This window comes from Poecilia formosa, unplaced genomic scaffold (genome assembly GCF_000485575.1).
Source record: "Poecilia formosa unplaced genomic scaffold, Poecilia_formosa-5.1.2 Scaffold26, whole genome shotgun sequence".
Lineage (NCBI taxonomy): Eukaryota > Metazoa > Chordata > Actinopteri > Cyprinodontiformes > Poeciliidae > Poecilia > Poecilia formosa.
Genome location: NW_006799965.1, coordinates 2,092,240 through 2,114,881, shown reverse-complemented (window position 1 = coordinate 2,114,881; position 22,642 = coordinate 2,092,240). Strand labels below are relative to the sequence as shown.

The 22,642-nt window shown below is 39.3% G+C and overlaps 2 protein-coding genes across 4 annotated transcripts in view; both read left to right on the top strand.

Annotated features, from left to right (window-relative positions):
- Positions 1 to 168: 168 nt before the first annotated feature.
- Positions 169 to 4,996, top strand: c1qtnf2 (C1q and TNF related 2). 2 transcript variants are annotated; one of them, XM_016669640.1, is made up of 3 exons: positions 169 to 2,237; positions 2,672 to 2,816; positions 3,948 to 4,996. In XM_016669640.1, exons 1-3 carry the CDS (start codon positions 2,223 to 2,225, stop codon positions 4,586 to 4,588), a joined length of 801 nt encoding a protein of 266 aa, XP_016525126.1. In that variant the 5' UTR covers positions 169 to 2,222; the 3' UTR covers positions 4,589 to 4,996. The 2 variants fall into 2 exon arrangements, with proteins under 2 accessions (XP_016525126.1, XP_007548435.1); XM_007548373.2 differs by having other exon boundaries at positions 2,559 to 2,816.
- Positions 4,997 to 5,284: 288 nt separating this feature from the next.
- ccnjl (cyclin J-like) overlaps positions 5,285 to 22,642 on the top strand; it is a 21,944-nt gene continuing 4,586 nt past the window's right edge. Inside the window, exons 1-5 of one of the 2 annotated variants that reach the window (XM_007548371.2) lie at positions 5,285 to 5,947; positions 6,574 to 6,681; positions 11,514 to 11,724; positions 20,468 to 20,767; positions 20,872 to 21,031. In XM_007548371.2, coding sequence (XP_007548433.1) covers positions 6,604 to 6,681; positions 11,514 to 11,724; positions 20,468 to 20,767; positions 20,872 to 21,031 — 749 coding nt within the window. In that variant the 5' untranslated portion in view covers positions 5,285 to 5,947; positions 6,574 to 6,603. Of the gene's footprint in view, positions 5,948 to 6,570; positions 6,682 to 11,513; positions 11,725 to 20,467; positions 20,768 to 20,871; positions 21,032 to 22,642 lie in introns of both variants that reach the window. The other variant, XM_007548370.2, reaches the window with a different exon arrangement.

Genomic DNA, 22,642 nt, shown 5'->3' with positions numbered 1-22,642 from the left:
AAAAAGCAGTTTGTCAAAGTCATCTAGAGGTGCATCGCTACATGCACAGTATAAGAATATTACACGTGTACTCGTATGTCAGATCTTCTCTCCCGGGGTTTTGTTACAACAATTTTGTAAGTTAAAGTAAAATAACTAACGTTTAGCAGTTCAGGATGTAATAAAATATTGTCTTTTGACGCTTCTGAAATAATCTAAATCTAACTTCAAATGTTTAAAAATGCTGAACAGCTTCCACATTGTCTTTATTAAGCTAAAATTAAGCCCAGATGCGCTCCTTGGTTCAGCAGGCTCTAAAGCAGGTGTGGACAGTTCCAGCCCATCTGTGCTGGTTTCAGATGTTTCCCTGCTTGGAGGCACCTGAATTCAATAAATTGGTCATTAACAGAAAACGGTGATGGGATGGATAAGATCACTGATGTAGATGGGATTATTGTCCTGTTTCATAATCCAGTTTTTTCAAATCTTTTATCTGTTGGCAAGATTTGACTTTATGCTATACAGGTGAGTTCAAGGTAATCTTGATTAATGGAGTTTCCCTGGGAGAGGGTGTACTTCAAATTTCACTGTAAGCTCTTCTGGTTTTGTTTTGTTGAATGAATGAAATTTGTCGTTGAGGTTTTAGTGTCTTTGGAAACTTAACATCAGAACATTTTTTTTTATAATGACCCAATCTATAAAACACAGGAATAAAAAAGGTGCATCATTGGTTTCTGAAAATTAAACCAAAAAAAAAAAAACTACAGATGTTTCTAAAATTATTCAACTCCCACTGTAAATGTGATTTGCTAAAATATTCAATTTCAGCTATTTACAATAAGAAAATAGCAACCAGTGTTGGAACTGCTTTTTCACAATTAGTCAAAATAATCCGACATACGTCTTTACTAATTATCTCACAACTCTTTGGATTTATAATGTCCTGCAGATATGATATGTAAGCCAGGCACTGCCTGGCAGCATTCCTTTAATTTAGCCCTTCAATAGAGTTAATCAATTGATTATCACTTTACTATATTCCAGTATGTGTTTAAAACCAATTCTTGGTAGACTTTCAGATAGTCCCGGGATTCAGTGATATCTGGGGTTGAGTTCCCTACAGACTATGTTCCCGTTTTTCCCAGGATTTCCATGAATTCATCTTTCCAACTACACACAACACACTTTGTCGTCCCTGACACCAGGTGTTCTTTTCAGTGTATGCTTCAGTCTTCTTCCTGCAGACATGCTGCTAATTTGAAGGTCTGACACATTCCAGTTTTGAATGTGTCAGAATCCCAAAACCTCTTTGTGTTATTTATACTGTTTTTAGCATAGAGGACCTGATGGCTCCTGGACTTTTGGGACAGTAGTGACGTACGCCTTTGAGTTCAAACGTACAACCCTTCAGCATTTAGTATGTACCTTGCTGTACAAACCGAAGGTCATTTCCAGTCAATTGAGGGTTTTTGGCAACTTCAAGAATCAAGCAGCAGGCATCTTTAGCTTGTTTGGTTTCATCTGTTAAAGCCATTGGTCGATTTGATCAGCAGTACCTGCAACCACACCTGATTTGCAAATGTTTGTTTTTATGACGGCTGAATAATCTTGAGGCTGCTGTTGTCATTGAAAATGGCAACTGCACATAATTTCCATGTGACATTAGTTTTAGCCAATGAAACTGTTTTGTGTGTTTATTAAGCAAACAATTTTTTTAAAATTTTGCAATTAAACTTTATCTTCAGTGGAGGTTGAATAATTTTAGGATCACCAAGATGAAGGACCGCTGTCCTCAAGACAAATCTCAATGGAAGACATCTAAATGTAAATGTAATATTTTTAAATTATAGAGCTCACAGCCCTGCGGAACTCCAGACTCGTAAAAGTTTTATTCATTTCTTGTTCTTTCATGAGATAAACCCCTGTTCTGCGGACTCTCTTGTTCAGTTAGCATTGCATAGATAATTTTCTCACAGTGAGAGCGGGTGAGCCAGAGTTGTCATTGCTGTTGCCGTCTAATTCTTGTGAGCTGTCTTGAATTGAATGACATCATGCCGGAAATATTTTCTGGGCCCAGCTGTTGCATAAACAGGGTGGATGTTTTGGACTCTGGTTCTCTGGGTTGAACTGCTTTCTGCAGAGCTTCTCTTGAAGAATATTAAATCTCTAGTTCACTGAACATTCATGAAGGATCACTGCTGAACCTTAAAAGGAGAGGCAGAGCTGAATAATGACCCGAGGACATGATTTCTCAAGTGGTAAGTCGTTTCTTTGTCTTTATAGAACTTCTTACATGCTCCATTTGTTGAACATGTTGGAAACAAGAGCTGACTTCTACTTAGCCTTTAAATAATAGACTCGTATTTTTCCACAAAAGGACTGGGTAAAGCCTTAAAAGCAACCACACCTTTTAAGTGAAAGTTTTATTGCTTTGAATAGGTGTGCATGCATAGGCTCTGTTATTGCTTTCCTCTCCAGGAACATCTTGTTATTTCCATGTTTTTTCCTCACCCTCAAAACCCAAATCAAATTTAATGGCTTTAATGGTTCCTGTCCCTCATCTTGTTGTGCCTCTGCAGTGCCCATTATGCTCCAGATGTGTGTGATCATCTGTTTGCTCTCAGCCGTCGTCTCTCAGTCAACAAATTCCTCATCAAAGAGAGGTCGTAATTTCCCCATCCATTCCTCTCAGCTGGTTTGCAGTCTGCCTGGCCCAACAGGGCCCCCGGGATTCCCGGGAGCTCCTGGACCCCCAGGGTCCATGGGCCCTATGGGTCCGCCAGGGTTGGATGGTCCAGATGGAAAAGATGGAGAAAAGGGAGAAAAGGGAAACGGAGGTACTTTTTGTATAACTGTGCTAATCTTTTACAGTTAATCAACTCAATAATGTAAGAATAATTCAGTGAAGTGTTTACTACATCTTGATCCAGCAACTCTCAGAGATTTGATATGTATATGCACCCTAACTAATATTTGGTTTAATATCTCTTAGCAAGTCTCGCTTCAACCACACTTTTTGGGGTCATCAACAAGCTTCGCTTGGTTTTTTATTCAAAGAAAATGCACTTTCAACAGCGTTTCAGTCACAGTAATTTCAGATGTTTAATGTCATATTGCTTTATTCATTCCAGAACCAGTTCTGATGTTTATTTAGGGCAGAGGTGTTCAAATTCAGTCGTGAAGGAAATGGTGTTCGCCATTTCTTAGTTCCTTCCTAGGTTCAACACATCTGAATCAAATGATGATTTGTTAGCAAGCTTCCGAACTTTAACATGCTGAGGAGTTAGACCAATTGAATCAGCTGTATTAGAATAGAAACTTATCTAATACTGGCAGGACACTGTGCCTTGAGGACTGGAGCTGGACACTTATGATTTAAGGCCATAACCTACAAACCATTTTCAGAAAGATGACAACAACTTACTCCAGTGGTAGGGTTAAGATTACAACATGTTCATGAATGGCTCAGTCCAAGTTCAGATCTAAATGACTGAGCTTGGGCTAAAGTGGGGAAAAGTGGGCAAAATATCAGTTTCCAAATGTGCAAAGCTGACATAGACATACTCAAAGACCCAAGGCTCCTCAAAGGTTTGACTCTGGTGCTGAATACAGTAGAAAAATGTCCATGTATTGTTTTTCTTTCTCTTCTACAGAAGGTACTAATTAGTGATGGTGTATCTCATAAAATCCCAATAAATCATGTTGAAGTGTTTGAAGTGTGCGGTTGTACTGTGACAGTGTGAAATGATTATAGGGGACTGGAGCATTTCTATAAGGTTCTGTAATTAAGAATAAATGTTAGTTGAGAATTGAAAGGGGGAAACTCAAACTTTGAGGGTTTTGGAAATCCAATCAGATCAGAAACAAAACTCAGATTTGCATAAATTTGTCCCTTTGTATCCTTTCCAGTCCTAGTGGACGTTGCATCGTTATGTCACTATGTTTTGTTTTTCTGTGTCTGTCGTCAGGTGATCCAGGTAGACCTGGGAACCCTGGGAAGCCCGGGGTGAAAGGCCGTGAAGGTGTTATTGGTAAAGCAGGACCTCGGGGAGCAAAGGGGCTGCGTGGATCACCAGGTGTGGCTGGAAAACAAGGGAAGAAAGGGGAGCTGGGTGACAGGGGCCAGGAAGGACCTCCCGGTGGTTGTAACTGTGGCACTGCGGCTCGATCAGCCTTTTCTGTGGCCGTAACAAAAAGTTATCCAAAAGAACGAATGCCGATCAATTTCAGCCGGATCTTGCTTAATGAAGGGAATCACTACAATGCCAGCAGCGGGAAGTTTGTCTGTCAGATCCCTGGAGTCTATTATTTCACCTATGATATAACACTGGCCAATAAGCACTTGGCTATAGGACTGGTGCATAACGGTCAATACAAGATCAAGACCTTTGATGCCAACACGGGGAACCATGATGTGGCATCTGGCTCCACTGTTCTCAACCTGAAGCAGTCAGATCAGGTGTGGCTGCAGATCTTCTACTCAGAGCAGAATGGACTCTTCTTCGACCCCTTCTGGACAGACAGCACCTTCACTGGGTTTCTCATTTACGCTGATCAGGAGTTTCTCAATGAGGCGGATAAAAAGGCAAATAGTGAGGATGACAGTTGACATTATAATCCCGAATGAATCCAATTATCTGATTTATTACAGATCAAATCCGAACAATGCAGCCTGGACTTGCTGAAAACGTGTTGACACAAGGGGGCGCAAAAGTAAAGAAAATAAATCATGAAAAAGACTCGAACTAAAAAGGTTTTGTGACTGCGGTAGTAATGTGTCCAACTTGCTTTAAATATTTACCAGCGGTGTCTGGGCGGATTGATCACTTTTGTTTTGCTCTTATGATGGAAGAAGCCTCTGTAATTAGTCAATTTCCATTTTTACAGAACTGTGCATTCTTGATGGTTAGTGTAAATAGTTTTATTTCAATAATAATAATAATAAAAGATCAATGCTTGAAATATAAGGAAGCTGAAGTTTAGTTTATGAATAAAATCCAAAATATTTATGACAAAGTTTCATGTTGTATAAGTTCAATGCTTAATACTTTCTGAAATATATAATTAATTAAGTATTCATTGACACATTTTTAGTATATATTGTAGATCAAAAGCATAAAATAAATATATAAGAAGGGAGTATAATTTTTCATAATTTATAGATCTAGTAAAAAATAATAATTAAATCATTATTATTTTAATGTAATACTTACACATTTTGTACTTGTTTATTATTTATTTATTTATTTTTTATTTTATTTTATTTTAAGGAGTCATTAGATATTAATATTTTTAATTTTTATTTTTGCTATTTATTTCTTGAGCTTGTGCACTTTAGGACCTCTTTCTTGTAGCGCATTGATCATGATATAAATAATCTACGATTTTACCTTACAATTAATTTCAACTAAAGTGATTATTTCGAGATTTCATTATGCATTTAGTATGTTTTCATATTTGCATAATTGTGGATAATTTTGTGTTTTTGGATACTTCTTAGAGTTTTACTAAAATCGTCACACATTTATATTTGTATACAAGTAGCTATCATTTTCATTGGATTGTAGCAAATTTTGCTAGTTGTAGTTTTTATAGTGACCTGGTAAAAACTACAACTCCCATGCTTATGTGTAGGAGGGACCAAGCGTGAGGCGCACGAGCCCAGCAGCAGCAGCTGGCGCAGCCGAAGAGGCTACTTTGTTAGAGCCGAGGCACCGGAGAGAAAACGGCGGAGCTGATTGTGGCTGGAAAAAGTGTGAACTGTTGGGGGGGAAAAGTGGTTAAACCGAAGGGCCTTCGGTGGGATTTTTCTCGGTGGCGGCTGTTTGATGAGCTCTCCAGCGCATTTTAAGTTTTTGTTTTCGGCGTCAGAGAGAGGTCTGTTTAAAAGTTGAGCCGCGGAGGAGTTCTCTCATTCAGGATGTCGGACTGAGACAAAGAGGGTCTGGGGGGCATTCCCAACGGAGCGGTGAGTGGCACATGTATTAACCACTGCTATGAAAAGTTAGCTATATTATTGTTTTATAGGAAAAGCGACGTTAGTTTGAGATGAAGCGTCAGTTTTTAGTGTTCATGTTCTGTTTTTGTTTCACACGAGTGGAGAATATCAGAGCTCGGTAGGCATGTTGGTCTCTCGTCGTGGTGATGTTTTAGTGACTAATTTGTTGAATTTCTTACTTATTTTCTGACTTGTATAAGAACTTGCCAAAAGACGGATATCCGAAATATTTTGTGAAAAATGTGACCTGCAGCGTGGCTGAGCGGGCATTTAAATGAGCCATTTAAATTCCCGAGCAGAGAAGATGGCCTGTGTTAGCAAACGGATTACTGTGGTTTAATTAGCTACAACGTTGTCCAAGCTGAGGTATTTTTCCAAACACATACAATTAACACATTTAATCACAAGTCTGGGCAAATTAACCATTGATTGTTCTGTAATTAAAACATTTACAGAGGAACTTCAACTTGTCCTTCTGTCAAGTATAATTCATGTAAAGCTCTATTAAATCTGTAAATGTTAAAGCCATAATCACATAAATGTGCTCTTTGAGATATCTTAAATATGTCCCGTTTTGGAAACATTCGTCTCAGCAGGTAAAACTTGACTGTGGACGCCTCCTCTGAATGGGAAGGATGGAGAGGGAGCTGCAGTGGTGGAAAGGACAGCTAGCTTCAGACATCCATCAGTCCTTACGCATTAAGGTGAGTTAGCCTCTAAAATGTATTTGTTGGCCAAATTTTCTAAAAGGTTTCATCAGGAAGAACATGCAACGACATTTCAAATGATTTAAAATCATGTATGTAGGTTTAAACTTTTAGAGGGTTAAGCATTTTATCATCTAAAATTCTATTGTAATTCAAGTCTCTCAATTCAAATCGAAATCTGTGAAAAGTTGATTGGAATGAACATATTTATCAAAAAATTAGCTTAACCTTTACAGTATTTAAGGTATTGCCATGAAACATTCAGAGAATATTTGATTAATTGGCTGGAATATATTTTTAACAATAAAAACAGCAGTGGAGAACATTGTGGATTGAAAGACCTTGTGGTAAAAATTTGAAATAAACCTAAAGGCTCTATAAATATTTTGAAAATTAAGGATCTTGACATTTATTAATGTGTTTGGAAAAAGGGTCAAAAATTCACTTCTCATTTGACGTGGATACCGGCCTGTTAATTTTTGGCATAAAAGTAGCTGAGATTATTCAGACCAACCATATCCTATAAGTAAAGGGAAGGAACTGAAAAAAGCAATAAGAAACTGAATTCTGGTTATGTGCATTATCAAAAAAGGAATTTTCGAAACTACGACCCACAATTGTGAATGACTAGTGTTTAATGGGATGGTGCAGCCAGTGGCAAACTCAAAAAATCCAGCAACCGGAACAAAAATGTCGGCAGCAGACTCATTGATGGTGACGTATCTGTAACTACTCCCTTTTAGCTTGAAGTAAGGACGTTTTTCTTGTTACATGTGTGGACAGCCTTGATTTTATAGAATCTTTTTGAAAAGTTCTCGTAAAAATATTTCAAAATGTGGTTTTCTCTCATCCGCAACAAAGATGAAGGGAAGCTGTGCTGTGTTATGAATGTAGAAACATTTTCAAAAGAATTGTAGGGGGGAAAAAAATAATCATGTGAAAAACCAGTAAAATTGCTTTTCAAACAAACTAGTTTTTTTAGTGTCCAAGGACATTTCCAAAATCACTAAAACAACTTATTTAAAAAAAAATAAATAAATAAAAAAAATATATATATCTGAAGTCTTTGATAAATAATTTCCGCTTTATAGGGATTAGAATAAATGAAGTAATATAACCTCATATAAATTAACATTTTCTCACTTAAATAGTACTGCAGAAGACTTTTATTTTGCTTTTTTTTAAAGTAAACTATATGATGGACTCTGGACCTTATGCAGTCTAATTAAACATGTGTTCACATATCAAATCTGACTGTTTTTAATCATACAACTGCTTCAAAAGATTATCTAAGTATTTGCCTCATAAAAATAGACTCCTTGTCTTCAGGTAAATAAGCCTTGGGTTTGTCAGAGCAGAAGTCCTTGCTATGTTGCTAACCGAAATCCAAGGAAAATTAATAATAAAAGATATTCTAAGTATATTTACATTACCATCAGCAATTCCTGAAATGTTGCTTACAATGACAACTAAGAAGGTGTTTTTGAGAGAATGATGCAGTCATTAGTTTAATCACCTAGCAATTACATACCTGATGTTGGTAAAGATTTTAGTTTGATGTTGCTGCTTGGGCAACTCTAAACTTTCTGAAAAATAATTGTTGCTGTTGGCATATTATTATAGTAGCAGCTTTTTAAAAACTAAATATTACATGTTTTATCAGAGAGTCTCATAAGAACTGAAGAAGTTGTTGATATTCTTCAAAGTATACATAGAATACAAAAACTATTTATAGCTCTGTTGCCTTTTTAATCTTGAGTTAAATTTAACTGCATTCACAAATTAAGGTTCACTAATTAAGAATGTGTTAATTATCCTCGAGGCACCATCATGCCTCTCCTTCTGTGTGTCACTTTAATTGAGACATTTGTGACTTGACTGGTATTTTTCAGCTCAGGACCCCTGTGGTGGTGAAGATACAATGGGATCAGGTGTCTTCATCTGCCTTTAACTGCATTCATGAGTCGAGTGAACTCTGTGGCATTTTGGATTCCTAACCAGATGTTTCTGAGTCACTTTTAGGTAATGTTTGACTCACCTTTCTCAAGCTGGACATTATCTGACTCAGAAAAACCCAGCATGAGAGCGAGAATCTGCACCGATGTGGAAACAGGCCGAACACCCACATTTTTTCCATTTACTATAATGAGAGAGCGTTACTGTCAGCCTTCGGCTCGGGCTTGGTTGCCCTATGTCTACATTTCCGATTGCATCTTAAACAATCGTCTCAGAACGTTGTGGTGTACCTTGTAGTATAATACCTTTGTTGTAAACTGAGGATCAAGCAAAGTGTGACACATAACCTGTGAATACATCATTACAGAGCAGTTTGCGTTTCACTCAGCAGTAAGGATTCTCCGTACAGGGATTTTCCCGAGGTACAAATACCTTTTGATTTAGCAGTGTATGATGCCTTGAAGCACTGAAGGAGTTGGAGTATTTTCTGAAAGGTTTATCCGTTGATCTCTTTTAGTTTTGGCAATTGAGTTGACGTGTTTTGCTGTTCCACCACATGAGAGAAATCAGATAAAGTAGCATTCATAACCTGTTGGACGTTCTTAGGCAGTGACAGAGCACAAATGGGATGACATTGAAAGTTTATTACACATGCTATTACACACAGAAATAGCATGTGTAAAATGTTTTAAGATTTTAGAGGATTTACTGCAAAACAAGTTTGCTTATTACTGAAATGATACTGAAGCTACAGTCAATAGAAAACGCTAATGTTATTCATTTTAAACATTTCCACCTATCAGTTTCATTAAAGGAGTTTTATTTAAGCAACAAATGCAATTTTTTTTTTAGAATTAATTGTATTTTAACCCTAATAAATGTTAAGGCTTTAAAAAAAAAAACCCCACCTCGCGATGAGTAGAAATTGTTGGATATTTTATATCCAATAATTTTATATCCAAAGTGTAGTGGGAGAGAATGGTGGAATCATTATCAGAGCCTCATACGGCGCTCAGATCTCCTGCACGGCGCCCGCACCCCCACCGTCTCATCCAGCCTTAACGACGTTTGCTGCAGTGATAATGCCCTGATGTGGGAGATAGCAGTGCTGTGTAGCATGTGGCAAATTATCAGACATGCAAATCAGCAGGCAGCTGTGGAATCCTTAATTACGGTGCGATTCCCCCCACAAAGGCACTTCTCTGCTCCATGCAGACCCCGCCACCACCTCCCCAGCCCTCTAGACTGCAGCAGCCTCCTCCCTCCAACCACTCCATTCCCCTCTGCCCCCCCTCCCTCCCCTCCTCCTGCTGCCCTTGCACCCCTAGACAGACAGATGGACCAGAGGCAGTGGGAGGGGAGGAGAATTTTGGGAGGATCGGTTGATATGGGAGTTTGAAGGTCTGGGGGCGGTGCTGCTGCTGCTATACGTTGATGTGGGGAGGAGGGGGGGACTGTTTATTTTTGGATTCCATTGAAGTGTCAGTCTGAGCATCACAGGATTTTTGTTTTAGTTGTGCTCAAAATAAGTACTTGACAGTTTGTGTAACTCTGACCATGTTGGCAGTTTTGCCCTCGCAGCAAATTCTATTGACTGTAAACATGTTTTCCTGAGAGCTTATCCGAAAACTTGGATCAGCTCCAACAAGCAGATATTTTCTATATAGAAAAATCTACCAGCTGTTTCCTGAGCTTTTGTATTTCCAACCCGCAGCATTCATTGGAGTAATTATAGGAAGAAAAGCCACCTTTTAGAGTCTAATGGCCCCGCATTTTACTGGCCTCTGCCTTCAATGACCCAGATACAGACGAACCGACCAGGCTGGTTCATGCTGATTTTGCTTGAGGTGTGATAATTACTGTTTTAAAACTCAACAAAAGGTTGTTGCATTCATACGCAAAGTCTTGTGTTTTTAGTTTTTATGTATTTAGTAATAAAAAAACATTGATATGGAAATTGCTGGTCAAGGGAAAAAAAAAACTGTCTGGATTTTAGATGAATCATTAAGATTAGTCATTGCTGATAATCTGCAGACAGATTTTGAAAGTTTTACATCACCGGCTTGCTGAGAAATTGCAACTCGATAACGATAAAAGGAATATTTTTGTCTTTCACTTTTAGCTTTGGTGCTTTTTACGGACTGTGTAGACTCTAATTTACCTGTTGGCATTTTCTAATCCAACCCATTATATCTTGTGCTGGCTTCTATTTCCAGAGCGCGCAACACTTTTAGAAATATTCCAACATGTTTGTTTTAAAACCAGAAAATCGCTGCTGTGTAAATGCGTACATGCTGTTCTAAATGTTTTTGGCTTCTGAAGCAAAAACTAGAGCCTTTTTTTTTTTCTCGTTCTAGTTTTTTGAAGCCGATTCAGAAAGATACCCTCGGCCGATTCCATTCTAATACCCCAGAGTGTCTTCTTTCCACTTTGAAACACATGCAGCTAATTGAACATGAATAGGAGATGTGTTAGGGGTGAAACCTAATCCTATCTGCTGCTGAACTCTGCTGGAGGAAGACCCTCCCCTCCTCAAACTGCACACTTACAAACCCTCGGCTCATTGTTCATAGCCCCCTGCAATGATCCAAATTAGCTTCAGTTTTCTGCAACAACGGTGAATTCAGTAAAACTGAGCTAAGGCTGAATCATGCTGAAGAATTTGCTCTCTTCAGTGGAAACTCTGTCTATATATCAGTCTTTTCAGGTCACTTGTGAGCAGTTAAACCCCATCAACTGGAGATGTGAAGGATCCCTATTATCATGCATACCATCCTCATCCCCCACATTTCTCCAACGCCGCTTCCTGCCCACCCTGCTCTTATCACCCCCTGTCGTTTTCAACTCTGCTCATCTTTCTTTTCCCTCTCCAGGAGCTGAAGTTGCCCGTCTACCGGGCCAACTCTCCGCAGATCGGCATGCGACGCTACTTTGCAGACTTGTTGGCCATCCTGAGCAATCGGTACCAGCTGTGTCCCACGGCACGGCACCTGGCCGTCTACCTGCTCGACTTGTTCATGGACCACTACGATGTCGCTGTGAAACAGCTCTACATCATCGCCCTCTCTTGTCTGCTGCTAGCTAGTAAGTTCAGAAAGGAGAATTAATCTTGCGTTTAAAAAAATGTTTGGTTTATTTTGCTTTGCGTTTTTTCTTTTCTTTCCGAAATAATCTTGTTTGTTGTCGATGGTTTTGAATATAGGTAAACTTATCTTGGAAAGAATCCTTTCTTTAAACAAACAACAGCTTCAGGTAGATCTCTTTGTCTTAAAGCTTCTGTGGTTTCTGCAGCATGGCACAAGATAAAGCACTTCCTGAAAAATGGTTAATTTAAGCAACACCCTAGAGATTGTATTCTTTCACCCCAGCTTCACTTTCTAGTCCGAAGTGCGAGTTAAAGAGAAGAGTATCCATTTTGATTGAAGTTTGCGTGACAACTTTTAAATCTAAATGTGGATTTGGATTGGTAGATGTTTCCAGGGTGGTTTTAGAGGTGAACCTGCGAGAGGTTTTTGTGGCAAAATATGATTTATTTTGCCACAAATCCCTGCAAAATAAATTTGTATTTTTTTATACAAAAAAATAGTTTTTTTTGTATAAAAAAAACTATTGAATGAGCTGAAAATCAAACTCTTCTTAAAGTAGCATTGTTACAGATGAATGTAATTTTTTTGTTTTTTGTTTTGCCGAAAGTTTGAGTTATCTCTCGTCGTTGAATATTTACACACAGTAAATACTCCATACTGAGACACAAATATCTACACGTAGACCAAGATTATAATTTAATATTGAAGTTAGGTTATGTCATGAATTGATTTATTGTATTTAGACTGAGTCTAAACATTTTTCTATTATTTACACTACAGACCAAAAGTTTGGAAGCAAGTTGCATTTAAATTCTTTGAACCAAAACAAAGTCTTGATTACTAAATTAAGTGTCACTTATCTATCTATACATATATTATCAACACTAATTATTAGATAGCTCAGTAACACTAATTATTAGATAGCTCAGTATAGATTTTGGTTTCTTCAAAGTAACTTTCACTGGTTTAAAAACAGCATGGCATACATGCAACTTTCAAACTATGATTTTCTTTTTTAATTTCTGCACTAAATTTGTGACTCTTGCAAATCTTAACACTAAGCACTCCCTGTCTTCTGTTAACACCTCTGTTGTGATGATCTGTTAATATTAATGTACATCTAATAGCAAATACAGGAAATATTTAGCTTGTATTGATGTTGCTTGTAAAACAATTAGCCTGTTGTGTATTTGTATAGAAACTAGAGGGTGACCTCATTTACTATGTGGGTCAGATGAGTCTGTTACACAGCTCTGCAGCAAACAGCTATAATTAGAGTTGATAGTACTTTAGTTTTTTTGTCTTAGTTTATTTCTTGCAGAGTTAAATCAACTCCAACATTCATTAAGGGATTTCCATTATTTCCTAATCCAATATGTTCCACAACATATTTAATGGTATTCGTCAAAATTGTAAAACAGAGAAGATGAAGGTGTTGCTGTAACACCTTTATCATCCTGGTATGTGTTAATGTCCCCCTTGTGGCAGCTTATAGAAAAGGCATCACCCGTCTATGGAAAGGATGAAAAAATAAAGCACTTTTAAATTAAATTTTTGTCTCAAAACTCAATATAAAAACTGAAAAATCCTTCGTTTGAGAGAGCAAACTCGTAGCTTACATCAGTTTTCACCAAGTTAGATTTTTTTTTACAATTGTTTTTCTGGCCAAATCTCTTTTAGAGCTAAATTTATTTCTGAACACGAGTGGTTGCCAGTTTGCCTCTTCTGCTGTGAAATCTTGGTGTTTCTTTTTGTTTTGTGCTGAAGCAGGTGTGTTAATCATTCTTCCCCCACTGCTGCACGGTGCAGGTTGCTTGGTGGTTATTACTGTCTCAATGTCTGTCTGGTGATTAGCAGACTGTGAGCTTTTTCATGCATTAATGCAGCCCTTGGCATCATGGATAATTAGACTAATGATGCTGTCAGAATGGGAGTCTGGAAAAGAGCTCGTTCACTTGGGAGGGCTTGGTGTGTGCGAGTGGATTTGAAACAGACCATCTTCAATCAGGCTCAAGTATCTGTGGTGAGATGTGAGACTTTAGTTTTTTTATTTTTATTTTTTTATTTAAAAACAATCAGATGAGAGGCTAATAATAGATTTTAGAGTTTGTTCACTTAGTCAGGTAAAGGAAGTGACATCCAGACCCGAGTGGAGTTTTGTTTTATGAATCTCTAATAGATTAATCTGATTTCGTATTGAGTCTTCTGATCATAGCTTTAATTTGCCGGGGCTCTCTGTTCTCCTGTGCTCCTCCAGCACTCGGGGGAGTCTCTGTCATGATTGATGAAGGCTTGAAAGGCTGTTTGATTCACAGTTGACTTAGGTTTTTATCTGTCTTGAGGTGCTTTGGAATCTGGCCTAGTTATTGAACAACCTGCCGGGGTCTCACTGCTTCCCTTTGCATGCACAATTGTCTTTCTTTTAACTTTCCTGCCTTCTGCACTTGGTTAATTAATCTATACCTCTTTTGTGCCTCTCAGCAGTCACTGCCTAATCCTGTTACTCTATTGTATGTGTTTTTTTGTAGGCCCGTGTGTGAGTGTGTGTGTGTATGTGTGTGTGTGTTTGCCCAAAGATGAGCTTCTCTTCCTTTTGCAGGAGGTAGACTATGGTCCATTTTTAAAAACCCTTTTAGGACTGAGTGTTATTGACTGTCAGCCACTTATTTAGAGATGCCGCTTAGCTTTGAGAGCCCAATTAATCAGAAAAACCGCAGTCCTGGGCCGATCCTGTCATCCCAGAACCACAAAGTTTCCTTTGTGCTACATTCCCTGAAGTCCTGCAGGGATCACATCAGTCTTGCTGGCAGGTTTGAGTCCACGGAGTAACAGCTTTGCATACTGCAGCTGTTTGTTTCACATTGATGACATCATTAATGTGTGTTTGTCAGCCAGAACAAGAATGTTGTATTTTCTGTTTTGAGCTTATAACATGTCATTTTCTATTCATGCCAGATAAATAATCTTGTCTGGATTTATTGTATTTTTAATGCGTTTCATTGAATAAATGCGATTAAGTCACTTGTATCGTGGGGGTGGGGGGTAAAAACAACAAGAACAATAAAGAACATCCTGCTGAAATGACTGAGCACATGAGGCTCACTCATGTTGACCACAGAGAGCGAGAGCACGGGCCTCGGAGCCCGGGGGTGGGGACGGGCTGTGTGCTGAGGGGCACCTGCCATATGCTCTCCGAGTCAGGCCTCAAACAAAAGCCAGTCAATGCGAGCCGGCCGGCCCGCCAGAGCCTTCCCACAGAGGGGGGAAGGGGAGCACACTCTGAGGCGTGGAGGCTGTTGTGTGTATGTGCATGGAGCAGGGTTCACCATGAGCCAAGCAACTATAAGAGGATGTGGGTCGTCATGACGACTACATGATAAACCTACAGAGAATATTTGAGTTTCCCCAACACAAAGAGCCAAATGGCTATTTTAAAGCAGTTTTGTTTTACGTTTCTGCTCCCGGCTCTGCTTCCTCCTCGCTCCTCTCACCTTGTCAGGATCCGGCATTGAGAGTCAGTCCTGGGACAGGGCGCCCTGTAAAAGTAACCCCACAGCCCCTGGGGTGTGGGAGGTGAACGGAGCGGCACTTCAAAGGTAGGATGGCTGCTGATGTTAAGCAGGGTATATGGAGGCAGCGCGGGTGGGAGAGGAGGTGGAACATGTTAGAACTGAACCACCCAACAGGGCGCCCTGAAATGTAGAATAACAGAGAGATCACTTCTCAAAGCTAAGCTGTTCACATGCAGGCTCTTGCATTAAAAAAAAAAAAAAAACTGTATAATATGCAGACTGATTAGAAGATAAATACTATGAGGTGTAATCTCTTGATTTAGAGTACATTCACACCAGTCCTGTTTAGTTAGTTTGCCTAGAAAGTCCGGTTCGTGTGGGAAGGTGTGAATGTGCAATTGAACTCTGATGCGAACCAAAAGCAAACTCTGGTCCGCCTACAAACCTAGGTCTCGGTTCAGTTGAAGTGAACTTTAGTGTGGTTCAAATTCACACGTGAATGCCTAGCAGACCGGAGACTGAAAGTGGGAAGCGGTGTGTAGCGCAGGGCACTCTGGGTAAATACAACAAAAACAAACGTGAGTGTCTAATAGCAGCAGGGCAAATGACTCACAGTCTTTTGCTAAAGACAAAAGATAAATTCTGCCACTACTAGACTATAGAAAAAAACTAAATTTTTGTTTATATTTTGTGAAGAAGGACGTTTCTTTCATTAGTTCTTGGTTCAGGTGATGGGGTATGCAGGGTTTTCAAAGGGTTTGGATCGTTTCACACACTGCAGTGTGAAAGCAAACCGCACCAACTAAAAATGTAACAAATGTTACAAGTTTAGTCCCACATTGAACCGAGTCTACTGGTCTATCTGGGGTGAAAACGCCTTAAGAGCTGTCTTGCAATCCTGATTTATAAAGTAGAATAGTAAATGCCGCTGCCAAGTTGGATTCAGGGTGTTCCCGGCTCATTGAATCCCACCCAACACTGTGACACACATATGCATAGAACAGAGGTTTCCGCAATTCTCTATGGTCACCCAAGCATTCAGCTTTTTCGGTCAGAGGTCAGCTTGGGTCTACATTGTCGGAGCCCCCAGGACCAGGGGTGGCAACAAGGAGATTATGTGACGGAGCTGTGACAGACTCACAGTGAAAGATAAAGCAACCAATGAAAATGGTTGAGGAGGAAAAGAAGAAGTGATCCAAGCCCGGTAAAATTGGAAGAAAATCTAAAGAAACAGTTTGTCGGATATTTTGGTATGTCAGAGATATTTATCTTTACCTTCTTCTACATTAACAAGAAAATATAAAATAACATATCTCTACATCGTGTTCTATTTATTTCTATTTGTTTTTTAGTTTTGGTACATTGCTAGATATTTGTTCATTTTTTGGGGGGGGCAAATTAACATTGATGCTGTGTCTAAAGTGTTGCCCATTAGTTTTTAATCTGTGAAAAATGAGAAAGCAAATTGAGATTTCTCCAACTATTTTCTTTTAAAGCTGCTAGTTCAAATACAACAACATTTACTGATGCTTTTTATCCTAAAAAAGGCTGATGTTTGTTTGCATTTGTCTTTTTTAAGCCTAGACACTGTCACACAGGAGCTGTTTGGTTTCCTTTAAATGAAGCAGAGTTTGTTTCCTTGGATAGAGTGCTTTGTTTGGTGAGAGCTTGCTTCCAAATCAACCCTGCTGCAATTCACAAACTGCTGAAATGCAAACGGACTAACCAGCAAACTAAAGAGAGGAAGTGAACCAGCTGCAAATATCACATGGACAGGCTAACAAGCTTGCTAACCTCGCTTATCAGGCAGCAGCTTGTGGAAAAAGCAAGTAGATTAGATGATGAAAGTAAAGACAGAAACCTTTGGTTTGCTTTAATCTGCTGTTGCTCTATTGATTGTTTTTGTTGCAAACAAGCTGACTGAACAGAGTGGTTGTCGTCTTTTTCTTCTTCATGCCCCTACCTCAAATGTCTGCTTTCTGTTGGTGATGCCGTCCCAAACAAGTAGCTGCTGCAGCTGGGCAATCTCTTTTTCCTGGTGCTTTGGTTTGCTGTGTGAAAGTAAATGAAGGTGTGATTTTTTTTTATTTTTTTTTGTAATTTTCTGGTCTGTTGAGCAGAGTCCAACAGACTATCTTGGTATTAAAACACTTTAATTAGCTATTTTGGGATCATTGGGCGGTATAAAGTCTAGCCTGTCTGAGAACGCATCTCTCAGGTTTCCCATTAAACTCTTATCAGTTGCAGCCCATTTCCACCTTGACCTTTCCCCCAAGCAGCCCTCCTGGGACAAGCCTCTGCATCCTGGTCTTACCTTTTCCTAACCCTTAACCTCTGAGCTCTCTCTGTTGACTCACCGTCCCCATCACCTGTAGGTGATGTGACAAGTGATGGATTACTTGTGTTGGCTGCTTATGGCAAAGTAGCTTCTAGAGATGAAAAGGACTTGGTTTTTTGCTGATCGCCTGTCTTTTTCTGCTTGCTGGAATGAGATAGGATCAGTTTGCTGCCTGCATTCCAGGTGAGTTGAACTCACAAGAGAAGAATGCACCATCTCTTCCAGGATTGGGACTGACAACAGAGAACTAATGGGGGCTCTGCTGGGCTAGGTTTAGTGCTAAAGGGTGATGGAAATAAAACGCACATCACAAAGTCATGTTTGATATATTGTTAAATGGCATAATACTGGTAGTGTTTACTGTTATGTGCACCAAAAACAAAAATTTGTCTGTGCTGTATGTATAATTAGAAATACATTTCTCTGTGATGGTTAAGCTTAATTTGACTCTGGATCAAGGTTATTCAGTTTGATATATGCTAATTAGGGATGCACTGATAAATCGGCCAGACAATTTCCTTAATTTTGGGAAATCAGTGGTCAGCCGATACTTAAATGTCAAGCTGTTATTATTCACTGATCCTGTCTGCCTCAGCAAAGATCTAAAAGTCAGAGACGGTCCTCTATTGCTCTGTTAGGGAGGCTTGACCCACCAGGTCATGTCTGCATGTTCGCAAACAAAATAATCATCCCACTGATACCAACTCTACCAACTCGCGACTTTCTTATTCAGCAACATTTCAGATAAAAAAAAATTGGTATCGGCCAAAAACAGAATCGGCAGGTCATAATTGGTGACTGGCCAGAAAACTGTAATCTGTGCAGCCCTAATGCTAATAGTTTTTTAAAAGAGGATCAACTGTTAAATATTTTCAAATAAAAATAAGAATTGTAAGGTGTTAGGATGGTGTAGTGATCCACACTGGCTCCTCACAGCTGGAGCATCTCCGGTTCCAATTTCAGATGTGCAATATATCAAATTAATCTTTGAATTTAAATTGCATGTTGTTCTATAAACCAGTCATAACTGTGAGCACAATGAAGGAGACCGGTTGCATTATGTCCCTCGACTTCAAAGAGGCTCGATAGACGGAGGTCCCGACGGCTTTTTACGGCTGGTTTTTGTGGACATGGCCGTCCAGCGGCAGACGGTGACCTGATTTGAAGGACATGAGGGTGAGAGAATGTGGCAAGTGTGCACTGAGACATGGAACCAGTCCTGGTGGCTGTAAACAGCTCTGTTTCTGGTGCTTCCTGTTCTGCTGGAGAAACGCCATTACTGCCTCTCTGCTAATTACACATTACTCCCACCTCCCTCCATGTTGGGCTGCGGATCCCCGCCTTCACGCGTCCTCCCTCCTGCCCTGTTTAATGATGGGTCGCAACTTTGGTGATAAAACTTACACTGTGTAGGAAGATGCTCCTCTAGACATGGGGATAAAGGGATCATTGAGGTCTACAGCATGTCGGACAACTGTGGCTCAGTAATGTCAGTAAACACCCCTATTTTCAGTGTTTGGTTGCCATGGTTTTAGATCTGTAGATTAACTCCACAGAGGGTTTTGTTGTTCCCAGCATGAAACGCAACTTTTTAATCCTTACAGGCGCATATAAAACCTACTACCTCTTAATGCATCCGTGGAGTGGCGCTTGAGCAGCTTGCTTCAACATAAGTGTGTTTATTTTTGTCGGTATAAGTAGCGAGGGTATAGTTTGGCCATTTCCGTGTTCTCTTAAGAACGGTAATTGGCTTTTGCAAATCTTTACACCTCTAAGCATTTGACTGTATTATAGTAATCAGCAGCAACCAGAACGTTTATAGTGTTTGTCAGACATTGTGAATCTCTTTATAAGAAACTCTCTGGAGTAGTTATTGTCAGTAGTAATGTGTTTATAAGAGTGTTTTTGTGTCTTCGTCACATTTTTAATAAAAATGAGAAAATCTTTACATTTCCCACGTTCATTTGAGAGAAAGTTTTACTTTGATTTTTGAGGCTCTACTCAGATTCGTGTAAAGTCTTGACTGGAAGCTGTGTGCGGTTTGAATACTGAGCTGTATCACAGTAACCTGACACCCTCCTCGCCCTCATTCCTAATTTTTGGAGTGGAGGCCTCTCAGAGCTTTGGATTAAAGGCAGGAACAACCCTCTTCATTGGCCACATGGACCCCTGAGGCCTTGGGGCTGTTGCTATGGAAAAGAGTACGTCTTCAAATTGGGAGGGGGCCGACTAAAGTGACATTGCTCTTATGACTGTGAGGATCTGCAGAAAATGTTAGATCTTCTCACTGGATAGAAACTAATTCTTTGTCATTCTTTTTTTTTTTAACTTAAAGGCTGAGGTTTTCCATGATTATTTTTGGCAAATATTTTCTCCAGGCTTCTGGATGGAGTTGTGCTGCTGTTTATACCCAGACTAGATGTAGCTGCTGATTCTCAGAAAGCTAAAGGTCAAAGACAGAGTTGTTAGGGTTGTAATAATATTTTCATCACATTATGTAAGCATAATATTGCCACCTCATAATTTTCTAATGTTGTACTGATCTAATAGTAATACTAAATTACTAAGTCTTTTCTTTATTTCTTGAATTAAGAAAAATAAGACAAAATGTGCGCTCATCTGAAATTTTAATAATTTTCTTTTGAGACCTGCATTTACTATTGTTTTATTCTGCTTTATCATTTTGTGTTTATTCATTTCATTGTTGTAATTTTGAGTGATTTTCTTTCCACTGATGCTCAAGAGATTAAAAACCACCATCTAAAAAACTTTAGAATTTCTACTCTATTCTTAATGCTTAAAACAAGTGCAGCCAATATCCGTAAATGGCTTTTTTAGGAGTTGAATAGTATGTGGTTGAATGGACAGTTTTTATTTTTTCGTTTTTCCAGGTAAATTTGAAGAGAAGGAGGACCGGGTCCCTAAGCTGGAGCAGCTGAACTCTCTGGGGTTTATGTGCAGCCTAAACCTCGTTCTTGACAAGAGGGATCTGATCAAAATGGAGCTGCTGCTGCTGGAGACCTTCGGCTGGAACCTGTGCATGCCTACGCCCGCACACTTTATCGACTACTACCTCCACGCCGCGGTGCAGGAGGGCGACCTCTACAACGGCTGGCCGCTGTCCTCCATGTCCAAGACTAAAGCTTTTATGGACAAATACACTCACTACTTCCTGGAGGTTTCACTGCAGGGTGAGTTCAAGAGGAAAAGGGGTTAAATCTCTTAAAGTTAAATTTCTGATTCTTGAAGCTTGATTTAAAAGTTTGATGTTTTTTTGTTTTTTTTCCCCTTGTAGATCACGCCTTCCTGAATTTTCGACCCTCTCAGGTCGCTGCTGCCTGCGTTGCAGCGTCTCGCGTTTGCCTTCAGATTTCCCCGAGCTGGACAACTTCTCTCCATCTGCTAACCGGGTACTCCTGGGAACACCTCACCCCGTGCATTGAGCTAATGCTGCTGTAAGAGACACACAGGCACACACATCAGTAAAATAAAATCAAATACAAGGTATTTGATTTTCAGACGTGTGACAGCATGTTGAGAGAGATTGTTTATTTTCTTTTGTCATAGGTGTTGATTTAAAATTTGTCTTTGTGTAGCCAGGAGAACATGTCCAGTTGTAGCACAGTGTCAGATTTGTTTTAAAGTTTGATAAAATAAGTTGCACAACTAATTCTCAGCAAGTTGAATAGATTTGTGTAAATACAGAGCACTGCAGAAATGCTCCTACCCTTTGAACTTTGTCACATTTTGTCACTGATATTTGAAGGAGATGGAAATTCCTGTCTGTCTCTCTTTGTAAAATAACTCGAGCTCAGTCAGACTGGAAGGAGAATGTTTTTGAACAGCAGCAGAACACAATGGAGCTTAGATCTGGACTTTGACTGGACCATTGCAACACATTAAAATACTTTATTCCTAAACTTTCCCATGTAGCTCAGACTACGCGTCTAGGATTTTTGTCCTGCTGGAAGATAAACTCTGCCCTGTATTGAGGATCCATCAACTCTTTGCTGACAGTGCTGAAGAAAAGCCTCCACATAGCATAATGCTCACTGTATGTTTTACTATGGGAATGGTGTGTTTAGGGTGGTGTGCTTGTTAGCAAAAAGTTCAGTTTGGTCTCATCATACCAGAGGTCCTTCATCCACATCCTGGTTATTTCCGCCACCTGACTTGTGGAAAACGTCAAACAAAACTTCTAGTTTTCTTACAATGATATTCTTCCTCTTACTGCTCCTTGATAAAGGTTAGATTATCATAGATATTAGTTCTCCTGTTTACAGATTGTCCCACCTTAGCTGTGGATCTCTGCAGCTCCTCCAGAGTCATCCTGGGCCTCTTGGCTGCTCCTCTGAATAATGCTGCTGTTCCTGCTTGGCCTGTCAGTTTGGGTGGATGGTCAAATATTTTTACTTTTACAGTTCTGCCACTCTTTCCATATTTAAATATTGAACTAAAATGCGCTTAGTGAAATGTTGTGTTGTAACCAAGCTAAACTTCTCCACAACATCCCTAACCCGTGTGCTGGTATTTATGATGCTTTTTGTTAGCATTATGCTATGTGGAGGCTTTTCTTTCTTTTTTTTTGTTTTCTATAAACTGAAGTCTTCAGAGAACCTGTTGGATTTGTACTGAGATTAAATCACATACTGTTTGCACTAATAGGATGTTATTTGGTGTATTAGATTTTATTTATTGTACCAGAGTAAAAGGGGTTGAAATCAAATACACACCACAGTTGAACTCATTCGTTCAACCAAGCTATTATACTAAGTTACTGGTTAACAGAGGATTTTAAAATCTATTTTGACATTGAATGTGTGCAGGTTATGTGTTGATGTTCTTATAGGCTACTTAGCATAATTTATTCAAACATTGAATGGATCCATGGATGGGTTTTTTGTGTCGATGTTTTATGGGCTACTGGATGTATAACATTTCTTGTATCTTTCTAGTTTTCAGATTTTTATTTGGGTGGGAAAAAGTGTATATCCTGTGTACCATTTTGCATCTAATTCACTTTCATGCACCACTTTGTGTTGCTCTTTTATATTTATTTATATATA